This window comes from Lates calcarifer, linkage group LG10 (genome assembly GCF_001640805.2).
Source record: "Lates calcarifer isolate ASB-BC8 linkage group LG10, TLL_Latcal_v3, whole genome shotgun sequence".
Taxonomy (NCBI): domain Eukaryota; kingdom Metazoa; phylum Chordata; class Actinopteri; family Centropomidae; genus Lates; species Lates calcarifer.
Window position 1 is genome coordinate 9802046 of NC_066842.1, and position 24537 is coordinate 9826582.

General features: G+C 41.8%; 1 protein-coding gene across 1 annotated transcript in view; it reads left to right on the forward strand.

Moving 5' to 3' along the window:
• Window positions 1-2426: 2426 nt before the first annotated feature.
• tspan18b (tetraspanin 18b) overlaps window positions 2427-24537 on the forward strand; it is a 32739-nt gene continuing 10628 nt past the window's right edge. The window contains exons 1-2 of the mRNA XM_018666441.2: window positions 2427-2741; window positions 22057-22140. Of these exons, the coding sequence (XP_018521957.1) occupies window positions 22138-22140 (3 nt within the window). The 5' untranslated portion in view covers window positions 2427-2741; window positions 22057-22137. The remainder of the gene's footprint in view (window positions 2742-22056; window positions 22141-24537) is intronic.

Genomic DNA, 24537 nt, shown 5'->3' on the forward strand with positions numbered 1-24537 from the left:
TGGAAGCTTTCACTGACATAAATATTTTCTTGTACTTGTTCCCTGCAGCAGAAAAATCTTCCATCACCTCATCAAATGACCTTGAATGTCATTAATTAAAGTTTGGAGAGTGAAAGGCGTCCCGTGTTTCATCTTGAATCAGTCTCAGCTTTTGAAAATCGTTTCTTGTTTTCTTTCTTGTAGTTTAAAATCTGAGTCACTTTAAAATGTTTCCTTAAATTCTTTCTAAGTGACTTAGATCCTCACTGAAAGGTCAAAACTGTAAACTGATTCTGGAGCAGTGCATTGACTGGTGTACCACATCCCAAAGGCCACAGATCACCACACTTGTTGATCAATCACTGATTAGCTTAGAAAAGCAAATAATCGCTGAACTGAATTGTATCAGGGTCTGAAGAGAGGACTTCTCCCCAACACCAGAGATCCATGTGAGCACTCAAAGACCAGGGAGGGGGTTGGAGGCTGTTTAGTCAGTGATTCACCTCAGCCTTTCTTTACTCTCTGAGCCCTCTGAAAATACCCAAGGAGCCAAAAAGAAAATACCTCACAGCTGTTCCCTCTGCAGCCAAGCCATTCCTGTGATACTTTTCTTACACAGATGTAGGACCTGTGACTGAACCAAACTCCCGACGAGTCTTTGTATCCAACCTTTTCTATAAGCTAATCTCTCTCTTGTTTTAAACTTCACTTAAAGTCACCAGTTGTCGTTCACTCTTGACTTCAGAAATGCTCTTTAAACTGCAGAGAGGGGTCCTGCAGGGCCAATAAGAAAGGGATGAGGAGAAAACACAAGGAGACTGGGGGCTGGAAGTATCACGTATGCCACTGGGAATGTCAGTGTCATGACCTTAGAGGAGAAGGCAAAAAGATCAGTCTATGGAGCGCTTATCTTGCTCTCCATCTGTAGTAGATTTTGTGACACGAGGAGCACAGAGGGATAGAAAACACTTCAGGCCCCCCTCTTACTTCTGCTAAACCCGAAACAAAAGCACTCCTCTTGTTTTCTGGCTGTGAGAGAGGCACACAGCATGAATAATTAACAAGGGACAAACAATAACTATCAGCTGTCTATCTGAGAGTTGTCGCTTAACTGTTGCTAGAATCAAAAACAGCGTTGAGCTTGTGTCTAAAAAAAAATAAATAAATATACATTTTTCTTACAAAAGTTATTTTTTGTTTTGACCCTCAGTAGACTCACTGGATGCAGCCATTTGTTGCATTTGCTGTCTTGCAGAACTTTTTCATTTCTTTCTCCATAAGTAATGACGGCAACTTGTCTCATCCATATAAACAATGATGTTAACTTCAACCATGTCTCTCCGTGTAAACGATCACTGTTTTATGCAATTAGAAAAAATGTTTAAAGGGCATTTCCCTGCCAAAACTAACAATCTATAAAGATATGTCACATGGAAAAAAATGACTTCCTGTACAGCTGTATTTAACAGTTGTTTTTATTATTGATTAATCTGCCTCTTATATTCTTGATTACTTAATTGGCTCTATGACTACCTAGGCTTACAGGCTGAACAACAACGCTGCCCCATCCCATGTTTGTATACCTTTTATACAGCAAGGGTGAAGTGGAATAAAGGCTGAGCATTCCCACCTTGAACAGGCTGTATAAACAAGGCTATAGTTAGAGCTAGGCTAGCTGTTTCCCCCATTCCTGGCCTTTCTGTTAGATTAGCCATATGATAAGCTAAGATAACTAGCTGCTGGCATGAGTGTGGTGTTGCTCATCTCACTAACATCTCTGCAGTAAAGAGAAGAAGAGGAGTATTTTCCCAAAACTGTCCTGCTCCTTTAATCTGAAAACCCATTTAACATGGTCTTATGGTGAATTAAACAAATCAAGAGGTAATTTTCTGGATGAATCAACTTCAGTCTAAAATTTAGAGCTAATTTTGACAGATAACTAACAGCTGTTGGTTAAGCTGGTAACAGGTATCATTTCTGCAGCACTGAGTTTGTGTTTTCTGTTGTGTGTGCGTGTGGGTGTGTGTAACTTTATTTAGAACACTGTCACAGATAACATGGATGACATGACACCTCCAGACATTTTTAAGGGTAAAATACACAGGCTATAATAAGATATACATTAGCAAAGTGCAAAAAGGCTGAATTCAAGATCATACATTAAGTCACTGAATGTCTTTAAGAGAATCTATGGTAAAGAGGTGAAAATTAAACTAAATAAACAAACAAACAAATGAGGAATATGCAAATTTACCTATAAGATTAAAATGTTAATTCTTGTATCTTTTGGTTCTTCTTGTTTATAATAAAGAATGACATCTTCGGCATTCAAAGTAACACTGAGTTTGTGTTTATCACTTCACATACTACAGGAGTGACAATAGAGAAGGTAAACCGGAGGCGTGTATGTTGGCGGAGAGTCTCCGCCCTCCGGAGCAGAGCAGTGCTGCTGGATGATCCGCTCCGCTCTCAGTGAGTTCACAAAACTGTTTGCATACCAATCTCCCCTCAACACTGCATGCTTGTCCAAATTGGGATCGCTGATCTCGGAGCGGTGGATTTTTTTTGTACTTGGCGGACGCTGCAGGGGACAATTCACCACCGTGGACATCCCAGCTGATCGGCATTTGTCATAGTTTTATTTTAACACCCACATCCAAACAGTCACAGGTTTCTCAAACAGGCTGCTTTTAGTGATATTTTCGCAGGGAAACGCAGCTTGTCACAGCCCAGGAGCTTTCGGCGCTGAGCTGCGTTTGGAGGTAAGAAAATGTGTCACTGTTGTGGAAAAAAGTGTCTCCAACTTTAAATATTGTGCGTCGAAATGAAAGATAAATGATGACAGTTTAAATCCCTCGCTTTGTTTTCGCGACTGCCTCGTTGAACGAGCTCGTTATTTACAGTGCCGTGTCCAATGGGCGATGTTGTGCGGAACAGTGTTTGATCCTCAGCTTACTTTGTTGCTGCAAGTTACATTTTCTCCTCAGTCGAGTTGCAGAAAACCACATTAAGATCTTGTAAGAGAAACTGAGTAAGGGGGGGAGAAGAAGCGAAAGCTCAGCCTAATTGTTTAAGTCGTTTATTAGGCTGTTACACCATGAAGACTTGAGTTAACCTCAGGTCATGTCTCTATTTCTCTCTTAAGGACTGAAAAAGACTCTTGAACGTACGCTAATTATCCACTGGTGAGTAAATGTGCCAGGAAACTAAAGGAAATGTGATTTAATACACAGGTTTTAATACAGTAGTAGGTTATGAGAAACCTGACAGCAGGGGCAATCCGGAGCGATGTGTGTCAGTCTCCAAGCTGGCATCCTTCCCACGGGGGTGCACACACCACCGAGGAGGGAGGCTGTCTGTAGAGATGTATGGGGTCACTAGATGGATGTCTCTGACGGCGCTACCTTTGCTGTAGGGCAGGAGTTCACTGTCAGTCTGCATTAATCAGAGGGATGCATCATCCAAAACCACCTCATCCTTCTCCCTCTGTCTCATCTCCACTGGAGCAGACATGACACATTCAAGAGCTCTGACGGGGGGGAAACTCAATACTTTTGAGGACACAGCCAACTGCTTTATCACAAAGAACTGAGCGTGTGACTTTGTAAGCGTCCCAATTTTTTTTTTTCTATCAGTGAAAAGTTTTACTGCTTTATTTGGACACCAAGCAGCTGAGAAAGTTTCTATTCAGGCAGACAAAACTCAAACATTTGTCTGGTTACAGTAACAGCTGGGAATCAGGTTATAATCAGATTTCGCCCCAAGGAGATTGGCTCCAAGGGACCCATTAACACACATCAGCATCCAGGTGAGTGTGCAGCTCTGGACTTTCTTGCCTCAGGTTGAAGTCACAACCACTCACTCTGGCTCTCCATCTCCCCCGAGGCTGGTACAGTGTGTAAGGAAAGAGAGGAGAAAAAGAATCATATCACGCCCCAGCAGCTTGGGCAGACTGACAGATCAGCCTCTGTCCTGATTAATGACTTCAGCCACTATATTGCTGCATCATGTAAAGATTTCTCTCTTTCTTTATCCATCTCTTTGTTCCACCCTTTTTCTATTTTCTCCCAGAGCTAAACGATTGGGAGAGAGAGAGAGGGGGGGGAGCACACAAACTGAAAACAGAGGCGTGCTTGTTCACCATGTTGTGGGTGAACATTTGCCTTGTCAAAAAAAAAAAAAAAAAAAAAAAAACGGAAAAAAGAAACAGTAGTATTGATGCTTTTGGAGCAGCTGCCAACACGAATGACTAAACTTCGCCTGAAGCCTTTCTCTCCTCAGCTTGATTCATATGAGTGTTGGGAAATAGTTTTAGTTGCTCAGATGCTCAAGTGGTGTCTGCAGGATACAAGTACAAATGCAAACAACAGGGTTTGTAAACCTACAGTGTAATTTATACAGGGAATAAAGGTCAGCAACAATGCATTCGGTTTCCTCAGCAGACCGCGGAGCATAGCAATTAGGAGGGAGCATGTTTGAGTGGATTCAAATCTCAGCCGAGCCAAGCTGGTATTTATTCCGCCTACAGACGCACAACACCTGGTGTGAGACTTGCCACTGGTGATCAGTGCACTCATTTTAACAGTGCCTCTGATAATGTGTTGCTCTTAATCACGCATTTACAACGCCAGGGAAGAATTGAGCAGCAAAAACAAATGAATAGGAGAGGGAAGTGTGAGATAGCGAAAGTGTGTGTGTGTGTGTGGTGAGTTCACTGCTCCCTCTGCCACTAAGTCCTTGGCAGAGACAGAAAAGTGTGAATTGCAGTGTATGGCAGCTCCTGCTGAGAAGGACGGGGGTAACTGACTCAATGCCGCCTGGCCTGGCAAAGCAGCTCATTAAAGGCCTGAAATTAATCAATCTGCGGTTCCACATGGTTGGGTGCCTCCGATTTCTGTCTCTCATCTCCTTCTCTGCCCCCCCACCACCCCTTCATGCTCACACTTCATCGTCTTCTCTCTTTCCTTAATATCAGCTGATGTGTCTGCAGATGAGGTTGCTGCTTTTTTGGCCAGTCATTTGATCACTGGCCCTGATTTTACATCTCTGATTCATCCTGGCTCACTACAACCTTTCTCACCTCTCTCCTCTCTCTCGCCTCTCTGTATCATCTTATCTATTATTGTTTCTTCCTCCTTTCTCTTCTTCATTTTCTTCACCCGCCTGCAGAGCGCCTCTGTATCTATATCGATGAGTTCAGAGCAGCAAGGCAGAGGGAAAACGAGGCTGGGTCATCACTCTACACTCGCTTTCCCCTGTATCAGCCCTAGTATGGCAGCAGCGGTCCATAGAGAGCCTGGAACTAAATGGAGTATCTATTGGCTCAATGAGAAAATTGCTTTTTTCGATTGCTAGAGGACCCTTCATTTAATGTGTGTGATGCAGAGGCCTGAGCCAGTAATGGGTTCAGCATCTTTGTTGTCAGGAGACATGAGAAAATGAAATTTGCTTTTTAGCTGGCAGAAATAATTTACTCTTGGAAAGGTACGTTTTTCATCAGCTGTTTAAAAGCCATGAAGGTGTATGTTACTCTAAATGTGTGCGCTATGTTTTGCAAGCACTGGATGTCCAAACAGTGTGGTTTGATGTTGTCAGTTTTTTAGCTAAAGGTCATGTCATATCAAAGTTCTGCTTCCATATAAACCAGCCTGGTTTGGTGCCTAAAGCCAGATTTTTAGTTGTTTATTAAAGGATTACGTGTAACCACAAAGCCTACACACACCATAGCTCACATGCTTTTCCCCAAAAATACCACTATATTTGGCTTTGCATCAAACATGTCAAACATTTCTGATGCTTAAGCTTCTGCTCCACTGAAGAGATGAAAATGCAGCAGACAAGAACATCAAATCTTTCTGAGTAATAAGGAGAGTGTAACGTTTCTCAAATTATTAGATCAAACAAACGTAAATGCCATGTTTCCATCTCATTTTCTACATCATTTTCCTTTGTTTAAGGTTTGACTGCCGCACTTTTAATTATGTCGCTTTGTTGCATCCTCTTCCTCTGCAGTGGTTTCATAGCAGCCAGATGGAGAATGTTTATCTCAAAGCCCCCAACTCATAATATTTGCATGACATTAGCAGATGGAAATGTGCATTAATGTTTTTTGGGTGGTTTTTTTTAGAAATTCCAGTTAAAATTTGTGCTCAGTGTGGATAGAAACTTTACTTGTGTTTGGTCAGCTTGGGTTAATTATGTTTCCTCCTACACATTTCTGATGCTGGTGGAGATTGTTGAGAATGAAGACAATCGTTCTCCTTAACACACAACTAACAAAGCCATTGCCACTGCAAAATCTCCTGCACTCCATGATTGTTGCTCTCTGCCAGTGAATGAAAAGAACAAAATGCAATCAACTGCATGGCATAGCCTCATATTCAGTAATGAGACAAGGCAGACCTCCAAGCTCTGTGATACAAGTGAAGTTACCATCGGGAATATAAACAAAACATGATACAGCCCGAACATCCATTTTTGTGGTAATGCTATCGGGGGAGAAATCTGATCCTGCCATGGTAACATAATACTTTAACTCCCCTATTTATAATTTATAAGTAGTATATAGACATATAATAAATTGTTTGGAACACATTTACATTGCATTTACAAGTGCAGTGTTTTCAGCAATTAGAAGTTCTCTCATGAAAGCATATTTCTATTATATTGTCATTTATTACCTGTCTATATACCAGCCTCCGCTTATGAATTCCTTAATGGAAGAGTTCAAGTTGTTGACAACTGCATCAGTGAACATTTTAAAAGACCATATAAATGTCTACATATTATATTATATTATATTATACTATATTATTGGCTGTTATAAACTATTTCTTAAATGTTTATATACTGCTAATAAATGCTAAATGGGGGTATAATAAAATAAAGTGTTACCTCAGACACTATAAATCAAAACCTGGGCCGTAGGTAATTATGGTGGGATTCATCATTCACTGCTCACTGACCCGTTAAGTCAAGTATAAACCAATTTAGATGAACTTTTAGTCATTTTCCTGAATGAACACAAGAGAAAATGCTGCATAAACCAGTAATATTCACACATTCATGCATTACTTTGCCCTTTGCGTGCCTCCATATGGGCCAGGAAGTAAGTGAGTGACCTAAGCGCAAGGCAGCTGGCGGCCCCAGGGTTCACCGAGAGCAGGAAGCCGAGGGGCCTCCGTCCACTGACGCTTCCTTTTTATCAGGAGGAAGCAGGCTGACTGTTTGTGCTCAACCCAAGAATTCTTTGTGCTTATCTTGCATTCACCCTATTTCCCTCAATAATGGCTGTGCTGAGCAGGTAATGAGGTAAAAGGTATGTATTTGACAAGCTGGGCTCAGCAGATAGCAGGCTCTCAGGCGTGGTAGGGGCTTACTTCAAGGTACACTCAGACCCCGTCTCAGGATGTTCAAATCAAATCTATCTTGGAACCCCCCCCCCAGCCATCTTTTCCTCCACACAATGTTTTTTCAGAGCTAATAAACTGTGTCACTCAGGTGTCTATTAAAGGCTGCTGGTGAGGACCCCGCTGGTCATTACATAGAGCAAGCACACTCAGTAAATCCCTCTGCCTTTGCCAGCAGGTTTCTCCATCACCTTGTGCTCTTTTTATCCCCCAGATGTAGTCAAAGCTCAGAGAGGGGCTTAGGCTGGCCAGGAGTCTGGGTCTGATAGGTGATGTGACACGGAGCTAACTTGTGGGGAGATTACCTGCCAGGCTTCAGAGAGACTGGAGCACAACTCTGATCCACTGAGTGATGCCAAAGTTTAAGCACATTGCTGCCTAAGAAAACATTCCACAAAGAAAAAGCAGAGTGCCGCATAGCTTTATGATTCATGTGTATAAAATGGGGGCATTTGTTGGCCGGATGAACGACTGGTTCTTTGGTTAAATTCACACAATGGCACTGGGTTGACTCACGTCAGGTTCAGTGTGTTGTTGGCACACTGGGCAGGAAGAAGCTGGGTGCTAATCAAGTAGCACCAGGGAGGAAGAGCTTTATGGATGTGTGACTGTTTTCTACACTCACTGCCTAAACACTGGAGCTTTTCACAAATTTGAACGTCTTATAGATAAAGAACTCTTGTGAGACTCACTTATTGCCTTTTTCTTGCTTAAATGCCTAAATGTTCCTGTCATGGATTTTGATAAAGACTCAATGTTCAAATTATTTATCAACACAAATAGGGGATTGTGTGTTCTGTGAGGAGAGGATGTGTGGTGGATAGAGAGTATCACAACTGTCTGTATTTTCAGAGTACATACTGTGAATTGACTCCATTTTAGGGCTGGTATATGTGCCTCCATCTGCACATAAGCTAACATGGAAGGATGTCAAATTTAGAGTGTGATATTAATGTGTCTACTTCAGGACCAGTTTCGAACATGCTATACGCCATGTTGTTGCAGTTTGGGCTTAGACTGAAACGATAAGTCGAATGATCAATGTTGATCACTCAGAAAATAAATCTTCAACTTTATTTGAAAAATCAACTAAGCCTAACTAAATATTACCTAGTTTTAGCTTCCCAGTTGTGAGAATTTGCTGCTTTTTACTGGGAGTTGAGTGTGTGTGGGTTCTGGACTGTTTGTCAGACAAAATGAGCCTGTCTTCTTGGGTTTTAGGAAATACTGATCAAGTGAGTAATTGAGGAAATAACTGGTAGAATATTGATAATGAAATCAATCTGTAGTTGCAGCACTAGTATTCATCAGGCCCTCTGCAACCTATGCTCACCCATAACATCATTTTTTTTTTTTTACATAAACATGTAACAAAACAATCTTCATACAGATCCCTTAGGCTTTTTATTTTTATTGTGACCAAGATACTGAGTGGAACATTATATAATGTAAACATCTACTTGTCGGTGCTCTCTGGAGGGCAAACTATTACTGTGACTAAATGACCTCAAACCCAAATCAGCATCTCTGTTGTTCTTGTTACTTAACGGCCCACTCTTACACCCCTGCTGACATATCTGCAATAAGCTAATATCAGTCGATTTATCGTCTAACCACAGTTTGCATGTGCTTTTGCAGAAGTATGTATTACATCAGTTCTTGCTGATGAGGAGACACGCTTCTGGCCATAAAATCCATTTTACCTCATTGTGGGCCACTGTTCTGCTGTTCTTTGGCTGTTTTTGGGGATGGTACTGTGAGCCGAGCTCAGCCCAGATCTGTTTTTACAGCCTCTCCCCATGACTCATTGGGCCTAATGGTTCTCCCGTCTCCTGAGTCAGGCATTTTTCTGATGAAATGGGACTCTCTCCCAGCTTCTGGTCTTCCTCTTTTTCTGTTGCCCCAGCCACAACTGTGTCCCGACTCTCCTCTGCTCCACCCCTCTCTCTTCTTCTCTCTTCCCAGGTTCTCCACCTCGAGTGCTCCTGCTCTTTCCATCTAAGTTTCTGGAATAAGAGAATATAGCTTTACAAGAATACCCTCATTAGTCATCTGGGCCTTTTATAATGTGCCCTATTTTAATACATACTCAGCTCTGCATTTTTTATTTCCTCTGCCTGAAGGGGATCTGAGCCCCTGTAAATATCCTGTTTATTTTTAATCGCTGACGATGGGCTGCACAGTGTAATGTGATATGATAATTGTTACTCGGAATTACAAACACTTGCTCTCACCACAAATTGATTTGGTAATTTAGAGGGCGAAAATTATTGTAGGGATGGACAGTAGGTTGTTAATGATGACCCAGATAATTAGTCCATTATCATTTCAAACAAATTAAATGCATGTCGGTTGTTGAAGCGAGATGTCAGCTCATTAATTCACTTTCTCTCATCAAGATGAGGATAGGAAGTCTTAATATGAAACCGAGATGGTGCAGTTACATCAGATTTATGGACACAGGGTGGACTGTTGGTTGGTAAATATGACGTAGCCTTGTTTGCTGTCTCGGTTTTTCCAGCATGGCTGAATTATAGAGTACCTCTAAGAGATTTATTTTGAGCGTGATTTGGGTTTGCATCCCAATCTGTCGTCTGCAGTCGGTGATAACCGTACAAACCTCAAATGCACAAACACAAATGTACATGAGGCTCTCCCACACACACACACCCCTGCAGCATGGGTGCTGCTGGCAGAACCAAACTGGAAATGAGGTTGCTTTATATTTACTGTATATGGATCACATATCTGCTTGAATCTAGGCTAAATGTTTTGCATTCGACTAGTAAACATGGCACAGAAAAACCTTAGCTAAGCAGAGATTTCTTTATTTCACCTTGGAAACGAATGTTGTGGTAGACGCAACTGGGCTAATGCGATTCTCCCTCTCTCCTTGCAATCTGATTATGTGCACTTGTATTCAAATACAATGCCTGGACGAGGGTAAGTACTTTTAAAATGCCCCAGCGTTTTACTTTCCGCGAGGCTGGCTGCTTTCTGCTGCCTTTGAAGCCCACATACCTTGTCTATAGCCCAGCTCCCTGCAGATCCAGTGGGATAACAGCAATGTTACAGTCCCTCCCACAGGGCGAGATTCTCCTCATGTCTATTAGACATATGGGCTCCTTGTCAGCCTCCACAGCATTGGGGGGACAGATCAGTGTTTGATTAAAAAAAATAAATAAATCCACAGCGGGTTCCAGACTTTACCTGGGGAAACTTGGGGGAAGGGCCAGCTAATGATCTCTCTCCTGCCAGGATCACAAGCCTCAGAGATAGACGCCTGTGTTTCACCACAGCTTGTTAAAGAAAAGAAACTGAGAAGCATTAAGCTTATAAACTAGTAGCAGCATAGGTTAGGGTAGAGTCTGTCTTTTTGCATTTAGAACCCCTCGTGTGGTTATGTTATCTCACCTGAGGTTAAGTCATATAAAGTCCTCTTGTGTGACACAGGTGTGCTTTTTGCAGGCTTTTCTGCTGGTGTTTCCCCTATGTCATTCTGTTTATTGCCCACAATCACACCATTAGATCACATGTGGTTGAAAAGTGAAGCACAAAGGGGCGCTGAACTGTGGCTTACAGCGTGGCTGTAAATCCAATTGAGGTCGTTCAAGCGACCCTGTATCCTTCAGCGACCCAGACTAGCTCATGTGAAGACTGCAGTGATGGTTCTCAGACAACGTCCCCTTCATGTTTCTTACAGTGAAGAATTTATTTGTCTGAAAAGCCTCTGCATGTCCGGCTGAATAATTGGCTTTTAACGGCAGATCAGATGTACATGTTGTCGACGGTTATTTTTACTCCTCAAAGGGGAAAACAATTAGACAGCAAAGACTGAGCGCCTCACTGCCTCATGATTTTTTGATGGTGCTTTATGAAATTTTTAGCCCAGGACCACTTTAAAAGCGTGCTACTCGAGACAGCATTCACGGGTCACTGCGCTAAAACACGGCCTCTGTCCTTTGGGCGAACAGTCGGTCAATGCCAGACGATGTGTTACGGCCACAAGCAAACCACGCTACCATCACTGTGGAGGGAAAGTGCTGCATTTAATAAACTCAGTGGATTGACGTCCACAAGGAATTCTTTACAAATATGGTTCTCTAAGAAGAAAAGAAGAAAAATAGACGTATCTTCTTAAGTTAAAGAGCTATTTTCCTCACTGTAAAATTTCTTTGCTAATAGTTAATAGGGTAAACACATGCACAACCATGAAGCATAATTCCTTTTTTTTTTTAATCCGTACCTCCCTGCATCTTCTTTTCTTTGAAGCTTAGAGAAGAAGGAGAATCCACTGCATAGGAGCGCTAGCCACTGTTTAACCATTTGAAGTATATTAAACGAGTTTGATATTTTCATGAAAAATGTATTTCAGTCCTAATGTTTCTGTCGGTAGAATCCAGGGATCACCTTCACATGTGTTTGTCAGAGATAGTGCAGGCTCGGCAGGCGTTTCCAGTATGTGGAAATAAATTGGCTGCAATGTTCATTGATTTAAGTGTTGAAAAAAAGAGAGGACAGACGCTTGGAAGGATTTTTTTTTTTCAGTGGAACATCAGGTGATGTTGGATGGCTTCCCACTGATCTGTCACCTGTCCTACATCAGAATGACAGGACAGCAGCAGCAAAGTCGTCCAGCCTAATATCGACCACCTGGGTGTGACGCTCAAAACTGTGAAGTGTTTGAGGACAAAACAGACAGCTCAGGCACTTCTCCAGGATTTTGCACCCTGGAGAAACGGGGCCCAGATCATCTTTCCCGATAACACTTGGCAGGAATCAGATCCCATGTGAAATGCCTCAGCACCAGTGCTGAAGCCAAAGTAATTTTGTGGGTGTCTCTGAAAGCCCCTGGTTGTGCGGAGGTTCTTTTGGCTTGGTCAATCAAGACATGGAGCAAAAAAAAGAAAGAAAAAAAAAGAAAGAAAAAGAAAAAAGAAAGAAAGAAAGAAAAAATCCATCTCTTCAACTGGTGGCTCAGCTGGTGCTTTAACTGGACAGATGACAAAACAGGATTTAGCACAGATAAAACAGCTTTTAGATTATGTGTTTGATACTTAAATAAAATTTAGCCTCAGACAGTTACCGGACATGAGCTCATTTGATCTCATCACATTAAAATGATGCACAAATGAAACAATGATGGCGGAGAAAGCCAATGTTGTGAGCAATTACCAAACCACTTTTGCTTATCTCTGCAGGCAGTTTGGAATTGGACAAGCTGTTTTTTTTAATTTAATAGGGAACAGATGTCCAACCTTTTCTTCCTCAAAACATCTCTGGGTAAGCTTTCCATATATTTGCCACATCTAGAGCAACCCCCCACCTCCCCCGCACACCCACCCCTGATAATCCGGTCTATACTGTGAGCTTTCAAAACACCCCCTTTAAATATTTGGCCGGCGCTTCGTGTGTGTATATTTATGCTGTTGCTTTTGGCCCGAACCAAAGGTCTGTTGTGTTTCCAAGAGGCTTGAGAATTTGCAGACAGCTGGAGATTTTGAAAAGTTAAAAAACAAAACCATTTAATGTCTCCTACTGTAACTCCACAGCTCATTATACTGAATCTCTTCTGTAATCTCCTCCTGCTTTGTTCATATCTTCGCCATTTGGTGGCTGGTATCAACACAAGTCCCATGCCGTGAAAATTAATGAGTTATATTTTTCCTTTGTTGTGTGGGCTCATACATTGTTTGTGATTCAGTCTGGATTTTTTTCTGAAGACTATATAACAGAACTCCTACATAGATAGTAGTTTTTTGCATTGACAACATTAATCTGTGCCAATTTGATGAATGCTTCTTTAGTTACATCAATAAATGATTAGCACTTCAGTCACACACAATCACTCTGCTCCAGCTCATAGGACCGGTGTACATGCATCTCCAAGACAAGTGGAAGATTTTTTTAGCAATTTTTTTGCCTTGTAAATGCAATTCACATGCAAATGTTTAAATAAGCAGAAGAACAATAATGTGTTTCAACATAAATATCCCAGCTGTGGTCACTCCGGTGGTCCTATTACACAAGTGGAGAGCACTAAATGGGCTGTTTATTTTCAAACTGTTAGGCTGCAGTGGGCTGATGGAGATGTGCTACCTCTGCTAACACTGCAGTGCACGCTCATTCGCATTACTCGCAATTTCATCACTATCCCCAATTAATACTCCAGACAGCATCAGCAGCATCTGCTCAAGCAAGACAGTTGTCATCAGTTCCCTAGAGTTGAGAAAATTGAAAGTAATCTCAGCAGTGGTGCCATTGCTATTCTGAACTTGTTATCTGCATGTGCTCCATGAGCAGCAGGTTCATGGAGAAGCTTCTGCATTACAATCATGGCTATTCTTTTGTGTTTTGAGTATTAAATCAAAACCAATAATTTCAGATAGGTTTGACCTCTGTGTGTTGCCAGCGCTTCCCCAACCACATTCATCCCCCACACAATTGTCTCAGATCCATCATGTTTTGTGGTGTAAACCTATTGACTAGTGTTTCTTCGGGGACCTAATCTTGGACCGCCTCCAAGCAGCTCAGTTTCCATCCTCTCCCCATCTTTCCTCTGTCTCCCATAAATCAATGTGATGTAATTGCATAAACTCCCTTTCCCACAGCTCGGGCCTTAAGGCAGAGTATTCTCAGAGAGAAAGTGTTTCAGTGTGGCCAGTTAACCTTAACCCCCTGATTCCCACAACTACAATGTCCCCAGCTTGCGAAAGTTTTATTTTGGCCTTTAAATATCTGTGTTTGCAGAGTTTCTGTCATTGCTAATGTTTGATGTTTTATGCATTGTTTTTCCAAGCAGCAGGGCTGTGGAAGTTAACTTTCTCACAGCTGGTACTGACTGTTTACATCTGGCTAATACACTCTAAGCTCAGCAGATTAAATCTCATTTCTCTGAGTGCTTTTTGTGTTGAGCCAAGCATGATTTCTCCTGACGTCTCTCTGCTTGTGGCTCCCTCAGCCGATCGCAAGAATGTTTCTTAAAGCACTCACTGCATTTTCACGAGATTGTACCATGGAAAATGTCCAACCCCCTTTTTCCACATTTCAGTCCCTCTTGGCTTCCTCTTGGGACAGGATATCTCCTCAAAGGATATCTTTCAACTCTTTGTCCAGTGAGCTTAGAGAGAACCAGTGTGGAAAGGAGTGTGTCCTACGGTTTTTGGAGTGGACAGAAGTCTCGCTTGCACAGTTGAGAACTCTTCTTTAGCCTGGTTTCATCTTGTGCCGCTCCAGTAATCCTCCTGCCATCAGTCACACCCTGCTCTGCTGAAGACGTGAGTGATAAAACCATTTTTTTGCTCCTCATGCAGAGACACATTTTCAGGCTATTTGGCCATTAGTGCGAGCATATTTGACAGTGTGAGAGACAAAAAGCATGAGTCATTTTCACTGCTCCCTCTCCCCCTGTGATGTTTTGAGTTTGTCACAGCTTGTTACCTGCTATAACCACAGCCACCATGTACAGGCCGACATAGATGAAGGATTCGGAGGGATTTGGGCGTTCTTCGGCACATGTGCAGCTTTATGAGGAGGTCCCAGTGTGGAGGCCCTCTGGGCTGAGGAAATGATCCAGATGCAAAGCTTCTGGCTCTCGTAACCCAGTGGGACACCTGCCCTGCTGCTCCCGTACAGCCCCCTGCACGTACTACCATTTCCATGTATGGAGGAACTTTTTTATAGTGTGCTGTTGCATTCTGATTTTCAAGGCAGTTTGTTCAATATTTGTGTCTTGGCTTTCCTTCTCGTAATGATATTCTGCTTTACGTTTCAGCGGAGCCACAATTACAGCTAAGCTTAAGTCACACAATGTTTGCTCTCAAATAGTCTGTTGCCTCAGTTACACCTAAATTCACTGGAATGTAAACTCTTAACAAATCCAATGTTAGGCATTACAGTTTGAATTGCTTCTCAAAAGTTAATGGTTCTGAAATAGGCATAGTTTACAACTTAAGACTTATTTCTTAAGTTTTGTAGAGGGGAAAACCTGCTGGAGGACTTAATATACTTTTATGTAACTTTCCATAAAATGGTTATGGTTTTTGACTACAGATGTCTGGTCATCCTCAGACATGTTTAGATACATCATCATCATTATCATCATCAACAACATCAGTAACGTAATAAGTAAATGATGTTAGCATGCACATAATAGTCTGTATAAGATCAAAACATTATTGCCTAATTTATTTGAAGGTTTCTACAGAGGTGAATGTGCCTTTTAATTAGGGACTGGAGTCATGATATGATATGATAGAATGTGATATTAATTTTAAGTTGCTGATTACATAGGTAATGCGAGTATTAAGTAATATTACTCTGGACACACTGGACTGGACTGGCAGAAGTGGTAAACCACCTAGATCTTAATGCATGTCATCTTCTGATCTGTTTATTTCATTCATTCATTCCATAATTAATAAATTGACTAAACAGTTTCATTATATGTATTTTATATGAGTATTTGTTGTGTAAAATTGGGCCTCTGCTCTTTTTCCCTGAGGTCCGATGTCTTATTTCATAACATGTATTTTTAGGATGTTAGTGAAGGTGGTCTTTGTTTCAGGCATGGTGGCCCACCTCTGCTATAAAACACTGTGGGAAACTCTGAGGTAATCTTCAAAGTCATATGTGTTCTAGAGTCTTTTGTCCAGATAAAGCAACCATTTTTCCCTGTTTTTTCCTTCTGCATTCAGCACAACATGGTTTTTAAGAGAGATTTTGGCTCTATTATGGCAACAGTTGACATTGCCATGACAGAGCTGTGAAATAAAATGGCACCAGAGCTTGGATATAAACTGGGCAGCAATCTTGCCATCTTTCTTCATGTTTGTTTATACTTTTGTCTAGTAATGTGGCCCACATGTTTTGTGCTCATAAACAAAGGAAGTAAATGCGTTGTTCCAAACCACCTTGTTACCTTGTTTGAACATTGCTGAAAACAACAATTCTTTGCCTCAAATATGCTGAATGAAAATATTTGTTCTGGAATCAATCAATCACAGATACTGTACTTATCATCGTCATCTGAGTTTCAGAACAGTGTGTGAATATAGTAGTTAGCTTTTCAGGGTGTGGTCACTAAGGTATGCAGTGAAAACCAAATCAGGAATTGGAACCAGACACAGTGGGCCTCAAAGTTTGGACTGAAGTGATGTTGTAACTACCAGGCACAGATCCAAGTGTCCCAATTTGCTTATACTTTCCTTATTGGGATTCATATTTTATACTAATCCTAGTTGTGTCAAAGTTTTTGTTTTTCGTTTGTATTACTCTGTAATGTTGAGAAATTGTTAAGTGGCCATGGAGCAAGGATGAAATTAGCAAAAGCAAACAATCACCACTTTGGCATAGCTTTTTGTGCATATGTACAAAATGGCTATTTCAGAAAAGGAGTATTGCTTGTGGAGGAGTCCAAACCCAAATGCCCTCCACTGGTTTTAATTTTGAAAATAAGTTGCATATGGTCCCATTGTGCAAAAGAATCTGTTTCCACTTGTTGTGTATCTTCTGCATTGAGATGTTTACCACGCTGTTTGTCAGCACACTGAACAACTTCATGAGTCTTAAACAGACAGGAAGGTCAAGGTGAGGGCATATTAACCACAGATTCTCCCAATTACAGCTAATGTTCCAGGTAAAGGACAGTTCCCTCTGATAGAGACCTTGTGGTAATGATCATTGCTTAAGTGTTATTTGCTACAGAATCTGATTTCCACAAATACACAGAACAACCTACTGCTTTGTGGTATTTTAGCAAAATTGAAATGAGGCCTAGAAATTGTTAGCAGATGTGTTCTTAATACATGTTTAAGTGGCTGGTTTGACTTAAAGGACATTAGTGGCCACGTATTTCTACATTCAGTATCTTGTGGAAAATACTATACAGGACACCATATGCTTTAGTACAGAATAATACTGAATCCCAAAGTGTTTCAGGTGTAGTAACATACAAAATACATCAACCATATACTGTGCTATAACTGTTATAGCTGCCATACTTTTGTAAACATACCAGGAGTCTCTTTTTCCTTATAGTAAGTAGATTTGGGACTATTTTTCCACAATTTTCAAACATTTCATAGACCAAATGACTAATATAGCAATTGACATAATAATACAGCTGATTTATCAATAATGAAACCAATAATTTGTTGCAATTCTAGTTAGTATGATAACTTTCTTTTTTCATAATGCATTTCCCTGCACTGTCTTCTGATTTATCTTGACTGCAGATCTGGTGTGTTGACTTTAGTGCACTCGTAATGTTTTAGCTGAGGAAAACATCCTGAGGGAAGACTCCATGCAAACTTCCTCTTTGTGGAGGCAGCTTGGATCTTCATCTCAATTCCTCTCTGAGTTGGAGGCTCTGTGAGTTGTAAGCTGCGTGATTCTCAAGCTTTACTGGGCTTTAGGATTTAACTGGGATGGAAATGGTTATCATGTGGCTGTTCAGTCAGCTCGCGGGGGCCTGTGGGTGGGGGAGTTGGTGAACAAACTGGCGAGAGTTTAACAGCCCCAGCCCCCTCTGTGTATGTAGTAATGAACTCTTACCTTGGCTTGGAAGGCTGCACTGCTGGTATCCTTTCTTTGTTTTTGTAACCCTCGCTAAAAAAGCCTTGCTCTTAATTGTGTCTCACGGGGCCCTGAGCTCTCAGTATTCACAGCCTTTCCTGTCCCTCGCGCTGATCCTCCCCCTCTCCCAACCTTAGCTCCATCATCCCAATTCGACAGGTCTTTCCTCTTTAATCGCTCGACTTCAAAGCGGTATTGTGATGCCCCCCAGGCCCCTGGCTCCTCAGAGACAAGGGGGCTAGCCTTGGGGGCCTGGGAAGTAGGGTGAAAGTGTGGTGGTGTATGAGGCAGTTAGTTAAGTTAGACAGGCATGGGTCAAAGAAAATAACAACAAGTAGTTCAGTTGCTGCTCTTCATCATGGTGTCACTAGAGAGACGTTGGTGTTGTGTAATTATAGAAGCAGGTTGCAGATGTTTGAAACACTCTGCGTAAGACACTTTGCACCCATTCTTTGATGAGGGCATCTTTGCAGAGGTGAGAGATATGAGCTGCTGCCTGAGGAACCTGCTACAAAGAGAGGAGGCCTGGCTAATGCTTGCCTCTGATTTACTAAAGAGGTGGACAGTGTCAGCTTTCATCAGCATCAAAATAGCACCCTCCGAACACATTTCCAGGGGCTGCATTCTTATCAGGTTTCCATTTAGCCCAAAACGATTAACACTGAGAAAATAGAGGGCTGCATAATGAGTTCAGTCTGCGTCTTTTAGCTGGAATAATTGTGCACTTTAAATGAGTGAATACACCCTTGCCTGGTGTGTAACCCCCAGAGCACCTACTGTAGCGTGGAGAACAAAGGAAACACTGGTTAGCTGTGGCCAGAGAGAGGAGAGTGAGTGATTAGTTGTGCGATGCCCTCTGATCAGAGTGAGGATTGTTTCTCCATCGTGGTGGTTTATCTTTATCTCTGGTGGTTGACTCACACTGTTAGATCGATAAATCCAGATGGGGTAAGGCAATAATTCTGCCTCAGCATTGCCCTCATTAAAGCAGATGTTCAGAAGATATATGGCGGCCGGCAATTGCCCCCTTTCTCATTTCTATATTATTAGAGCGTGATGTATATGGTCTCTGTCAGAAGCTGGCTGAAGATCACCAGGGAGAGCTGACACCCAGAGCTGTAGATTTTTCCTGTTACTAATAGTGTTTATAACGGTTTCATACAGGGCGTAAAAGGCCCCTTAGGTCATTTTATCTCAAGCTCAGAGGTTTGCTTTTGTCAACACTGGTGAGAAATTGAGGTCAAACCCAGCTGCAAGGTGGAAATGAAAGAACTGTCACTTCCTCTTTCATGTTCCTGTCCACTTCCTGTCCCCAGAGGAAGTGTCGCTGACCAAACTACCTGCTGTTTTCTGACCTCTGACATCATAGCCAAGGTTACGGTCTGATTGGCAGGATGAGGTGACTTATGGGAGCAAAGAAAAAACTGACAATAAATGAAGAGTCCCAAGCCAGTAGTACACATATAGTAAAGGCTTGGCTATGGATTGTCTGTTTTATTAAGTTACAACAATTGGATGCAACCCCTCCGATATCAAAGTGGTCAGATACAGGTTGATGATTCGACAAGAGCCTAATTTTAGGTATATTGACCCCTCTAATCATAAAAGAGCTAGTTTATACAACTTGACATCTGACCATGCCCGAAGGCTAAAGTGTTTACAGATGTTGACCAGACTCGAAAGTGGCGTCACAGAGAGGGGTGAGACATGATATCATTGGAATATGGAGATAAAGGCCCACATTTGTCTGATAGTTTGTCTTAGAGGGCATTTGTGGAATTACACTTGTTTGTTAGCAGGAAAGGTGTTAAAAAAAAACAAATAGTTGTTTAAAGAATGAAACGAGCTTGAGAAAGAGGTTTAAACCCTTTGACTCTCTGAGATCCACACAGCTGGCCAATCGATGTGTGGAGTGGGCATGGATGTTGGATAGTCGGTTTTAAGAGGTCTACAAATTCCTATATCAGAAAGGTGTAGGGGAAGAGGAATTGAGACACTGTTGGATCATCCAACAGGCACTTCTATTGTAGTGTACTGATTGCCACCTTTAATACCTCTTGTTTCTTTGTGGTTACTACAGTTTCCTCTGCTAACTCTGTTGTGAATTTTACTATGGGAGATGAGTATAGTCCATACTGTAAATAGAAGGGCATAATTTATAATGTGTTACTGTCTTGCACACAGGATAGATGTTGGTGATGCAATAACATTGTCAGAGCCTGAAATATCAGCAGAGGCTAATCAATTAGTGGCTGCCTTGATGTTTAAATTGCCTACAGTGCGCATGAGCTTAAATGTCAATGACAAGTTGGCGAGAGAGATTTATTTAAAAGGCAAGCCATTGAGTGGATGTAGATGAAACCTTTTCTCTAGTGTTGAGTCGTTCCCCGCTTTGTTGGACCCTCAGCGGCCTGGCCTTTCTAGTCTCCCTCGAGGGTTCATCCTATTGTTGTGCCTTCTCAGCCGTCTGAGCCGATCTCTCTTCTCACCCCCATAACTGATTCAATGAGGCTCTGCAATCCCATTGGTGCTCCACCTTCCCGTGAAAAGGGTTCCATGGAAACCGAAAAATAATGCAGACCCTCAGCACTGTTGCTCTCCACCAGCTAATAGCTCTCTAAACAGCAGTTCAGGAGAGAGTACCTCTGCAACAGGCTTCAGGATATAATTTAACCACTCTGCTGCTCAGCACTAGATTACAGACATGATGATGATTATGTACCTATCTGCTGCTGTTGTAATAGACTGACACAGAATGAAAAAGGATGACAGTGTTGTATCGCTCAGGGATATGTTTGCTAAGCCATATGGTGAATATTTTGTAAATGACTCCTTCAGCGAGTTGCACATCCTTTGGCATTCTCACGCATGTGTAGCCACTGTGGAGATGTTATTGATTCCCTGAGCATGTGCTTTGTAGTGTCTAAATTCAGGGCTCTGTGATAAGGAAGTGTATCGTTCCAGAGCATCTCTCCACTTCTCAGATTTTTCCGTTTCCTCACCCAGACTTTGATTGCCTTTTCTAGATGTAATCAGAGTGGTGCACGCCGTATGTGTCAGGGTGTGTGGCTGCCACTGTCAGTTGGGTTCTGCGTCCTGGTGAATCTGATGTCTGCTGGCAATATGGTGTGTCGGCGGGAAGATGTGGCTGGCTCTATCAGCCAGAATACTCCTGGGATATTCTCCATCCTCAGCCCCTGTCAGAATGAGAATACCCTGCCCGTATTTCACCATCTAATGTGGCAAGAGCTGCATGCTATTCATGCCTCCGTAGGCAGCTCTCGCCATATTTGATGCTGTAGTTGTCAGTGCCAGTGCTTTGAAACAGGCTCCAAAGTATTGTCAGTCAAAACTGTGCTGCTGACTATTTTTGCACATAGAGGCTGGAATACCAGCAGTTTAATTGGCTCTCGTCGCTGTATCGTTATTTTCAGCTGGGAGACACTTGTGGCAAAGCAGTTTAGAAACAGGGAAAAGTTTAAAGCATTTATGCTCATTAGACACACTTGGGTGGTGATGTACCATACAAGCCAGTAACGTGTGTTAAGAAAGCAAGGTATTCTTACTTCCAGTGAATAATGCATGAGTTTAGATGCTCATGAAGGTCACGTCAGAAGCTGTATGAGGAGACTGGAGTGTGGGGTCTTCTAATAAATGATAATTAACTTAGTGAGAAGTTTCACAAATTCTAAAACTTTTTTTTTTTTAACAATTAAAATCTCACCTGCCCAGAACACAGGCCTCAACTATTATTAAAGATGGTACTTAAAAAAAAATCTATCCTTGTTAATTTTGCCTTCCAGCTGAGAAGTGAAATATTCACACAGATAAAACACTGTTGCAGTCTTAGATTAGCTCACTGCTGGGAGCGAGTGCTTCATACATAATGAATGCAAACTGGGTGATTTTAAATGTCCTAGAATTTTATTTTCTGTGTTTTTTAAGCTCACAGTCTTATTCTACTTAAATGAATTTCGCACGCCAAGATAAATGTGCCACTTTTCTTTCTCCTCACCGGTGCCTCACTGTTTATTCATTTCATTAGCTCAGTCCTGACCTCTGCTTCTTCTTCCCTTGTGCTTCTGTCCAACAGCCCATGAAAACAGGAGAGGAGAGAAAACAGGGAGAAGTCACCAGCTTCATCTGAACAAAGACGAGGCACAAGCAGATACACATGGTATGTTAATATTTTATCTACAAGTGAAGCAAAAAAAAAAAAAAACCTTTTATCCTCAGCACATATTCCTGTGTGAAACATATTTTTGCCCTTCATTTTCCCTCTGCATGTGTAATGTGTGGGGTGTTGCCTTGAATGATTTTCACTAAATCTAGCAGTGATTCCACTCCAGCAGACTCTTGATAAATCAGCAAGAGAAGCAGCAACGAGAGCTTGTTGACAGACTCTTTTCAGTAAGATGCTGACAGTACAGGCGCAAAGCCATTGTTACCGTCGACAGGAGCCACGGCGCTGGCGAGAGCCAGAGCGTGAAGCTGGTCCTGCAAACAGGGAGACAAGTGCTTTTGTTCCTTTACCATCACAGCAGGCCGGCACTGGTCTTTGTTAGCCTCTGATTTGCATTGGCATTTGTAACATTAGTATTCCAGGCACGGCCGAGCAGCAGACATGTATAGATTGAGAGGTTAAAGGGGAATTTAGACCCAGACACATCAGCTGTAATCAGTCATAGCACGTAACCACAAAAGCAGCCAACCAGACATTTAAATGTGTATGTTACATGTGCAAGTGCCATGAAAGATTAGAACCAGAATATTCAGCCATTTTCAGTTTTGCAAATATTGTCTTCAAGGATAATTCTGGTTTTGAATGAATTTTGGATGTTTGTTGCTCCATCATACTAACTTGAAGAAATGCTGCCATGCTCCCAGATCTCAGCAATTGTTTTAAAAGAATTATACACATTATTATCATAATCGTTGTAAATGTTTGAGAGTGAAAGTTCATTCTTGACAATGTAAACAGCAGTGGACAAATCAGTCTTACCACAAGGGCAATCGAGTGGCTGTTCTGGAGCTTTTGATCAATTTAATCTTCCTCAGCAGATTGAGTTTGCCCACTTCTTGTCCCCATTGGCTTCAAAGTTTAGAATGAAGGTCAGTCTTAGACACAGGAGTTGGCAAAACAATCTAATCAGAAGGAAATGGAAATCTCCACAATCGCAACTGGACAAATTCCATCTGCTGAGTAAGACTGTGTGACTGAAAGATCCAGAAATGCTTCATAAAGCTACATAAAACTTGTGGTGAGATTGTTTTGTTAAATATAAATGACACTCAAGCTGTAATAAACCCAAATTATCCTTTAAGTTCTGTGATAAATACTTTAAGCAATCATGACCTCAGCCCAGTTCTCACACGCAGTCTCATAATCACAGAGTTACATTAATAACCACATACAGTACAAGGTGCTTCCGCTGCAGCAAATTACAAGGTGCAGTAAAAAAAACATGAATTTTCTGCTATACTGTTCATGCAAAGGCATTAACACACTTTTGGTTGTTTTTATATGAAGTTGTTATTTGCAGTGGGGCCTCCAATATACGTGGGTATCTCTTTCGTCTGAGGCTCCCACAAAAACACAAACATTCACACGCTTTATCCTCAAGGCTTTGTTTTGATCTTTGCATTGCGCTTGAAAGCCCGGCCTGTAACACAAAGTAGGTTACACTGCTGTTTTTTGCTGTTTTTCTTTTTCCTTTCGTTGAACTGTAGTTCTGAAGGTTCAGATGTGTATGTGCGTGTGTGCACTGCACTGAATCATCAGTAAGTGGTAAAACAGCTTTTGGGCCCTCTACACGGGGGAACTTGCTGTATTCAAACTAACATATGGCCTTGCAACAGGGTGTGAGTGATCGCTCATTAGACAAATGGCATGCCAAGCTGTCCCCCTGTCGTAAAGTGCTTGGCCCTGCTCCCCTTTGTTTTCTAACAGGAACTAGTGCTAAGTGGAGATGCCAAACACTGCTCTTGCAGACAAAGGCCACTCTCACCCCATATCCGGGTTGCCGGGTTGCCATGGAGACCAGCGTCCTTATTGGAAGGCTGGAAAGGTTCCAACCTATACTAAAAACAACCACATTGGGTTTTGCTAAATTTTATATTTGAGCCCTAAGAAAAACTTTTTTGATCATCTGCTCCATTTTTCTGTTCTTCAGTGATGTAAGAGTCCTTGTGTGTGTGTATGTGTGTGTGTGTGTGTCTCTATGTGTCTGTGTGTCTGTGTGTGTGTATTTTCTGTTCCCGTGCATGTTTATGCTCCTAAGTGTCCTTTTGTGTTTAGTCCCCTGAGGCTGAAAGTGTTGTCTTTCCTTAAATCTCCCTTTGTTTACTTGTGCCGTGGCCATCTGTGATGTAAACTCTCTTTATATGGAGATTTGACAAAGACAGCAGCCTCGACTTGAACAGCATTTAAAACAAGATCCACAGAGAACTTGACCAACATTTTAATTGTCTCTTGCCTGAGGGTCAAAAACTGGTCAAAGCAGAGTTGGTCAGATTATTGATTGGGTTTTTTTCAGACCTCTTGTTTTTGTCAAACAAGGAGCTGATATTGACT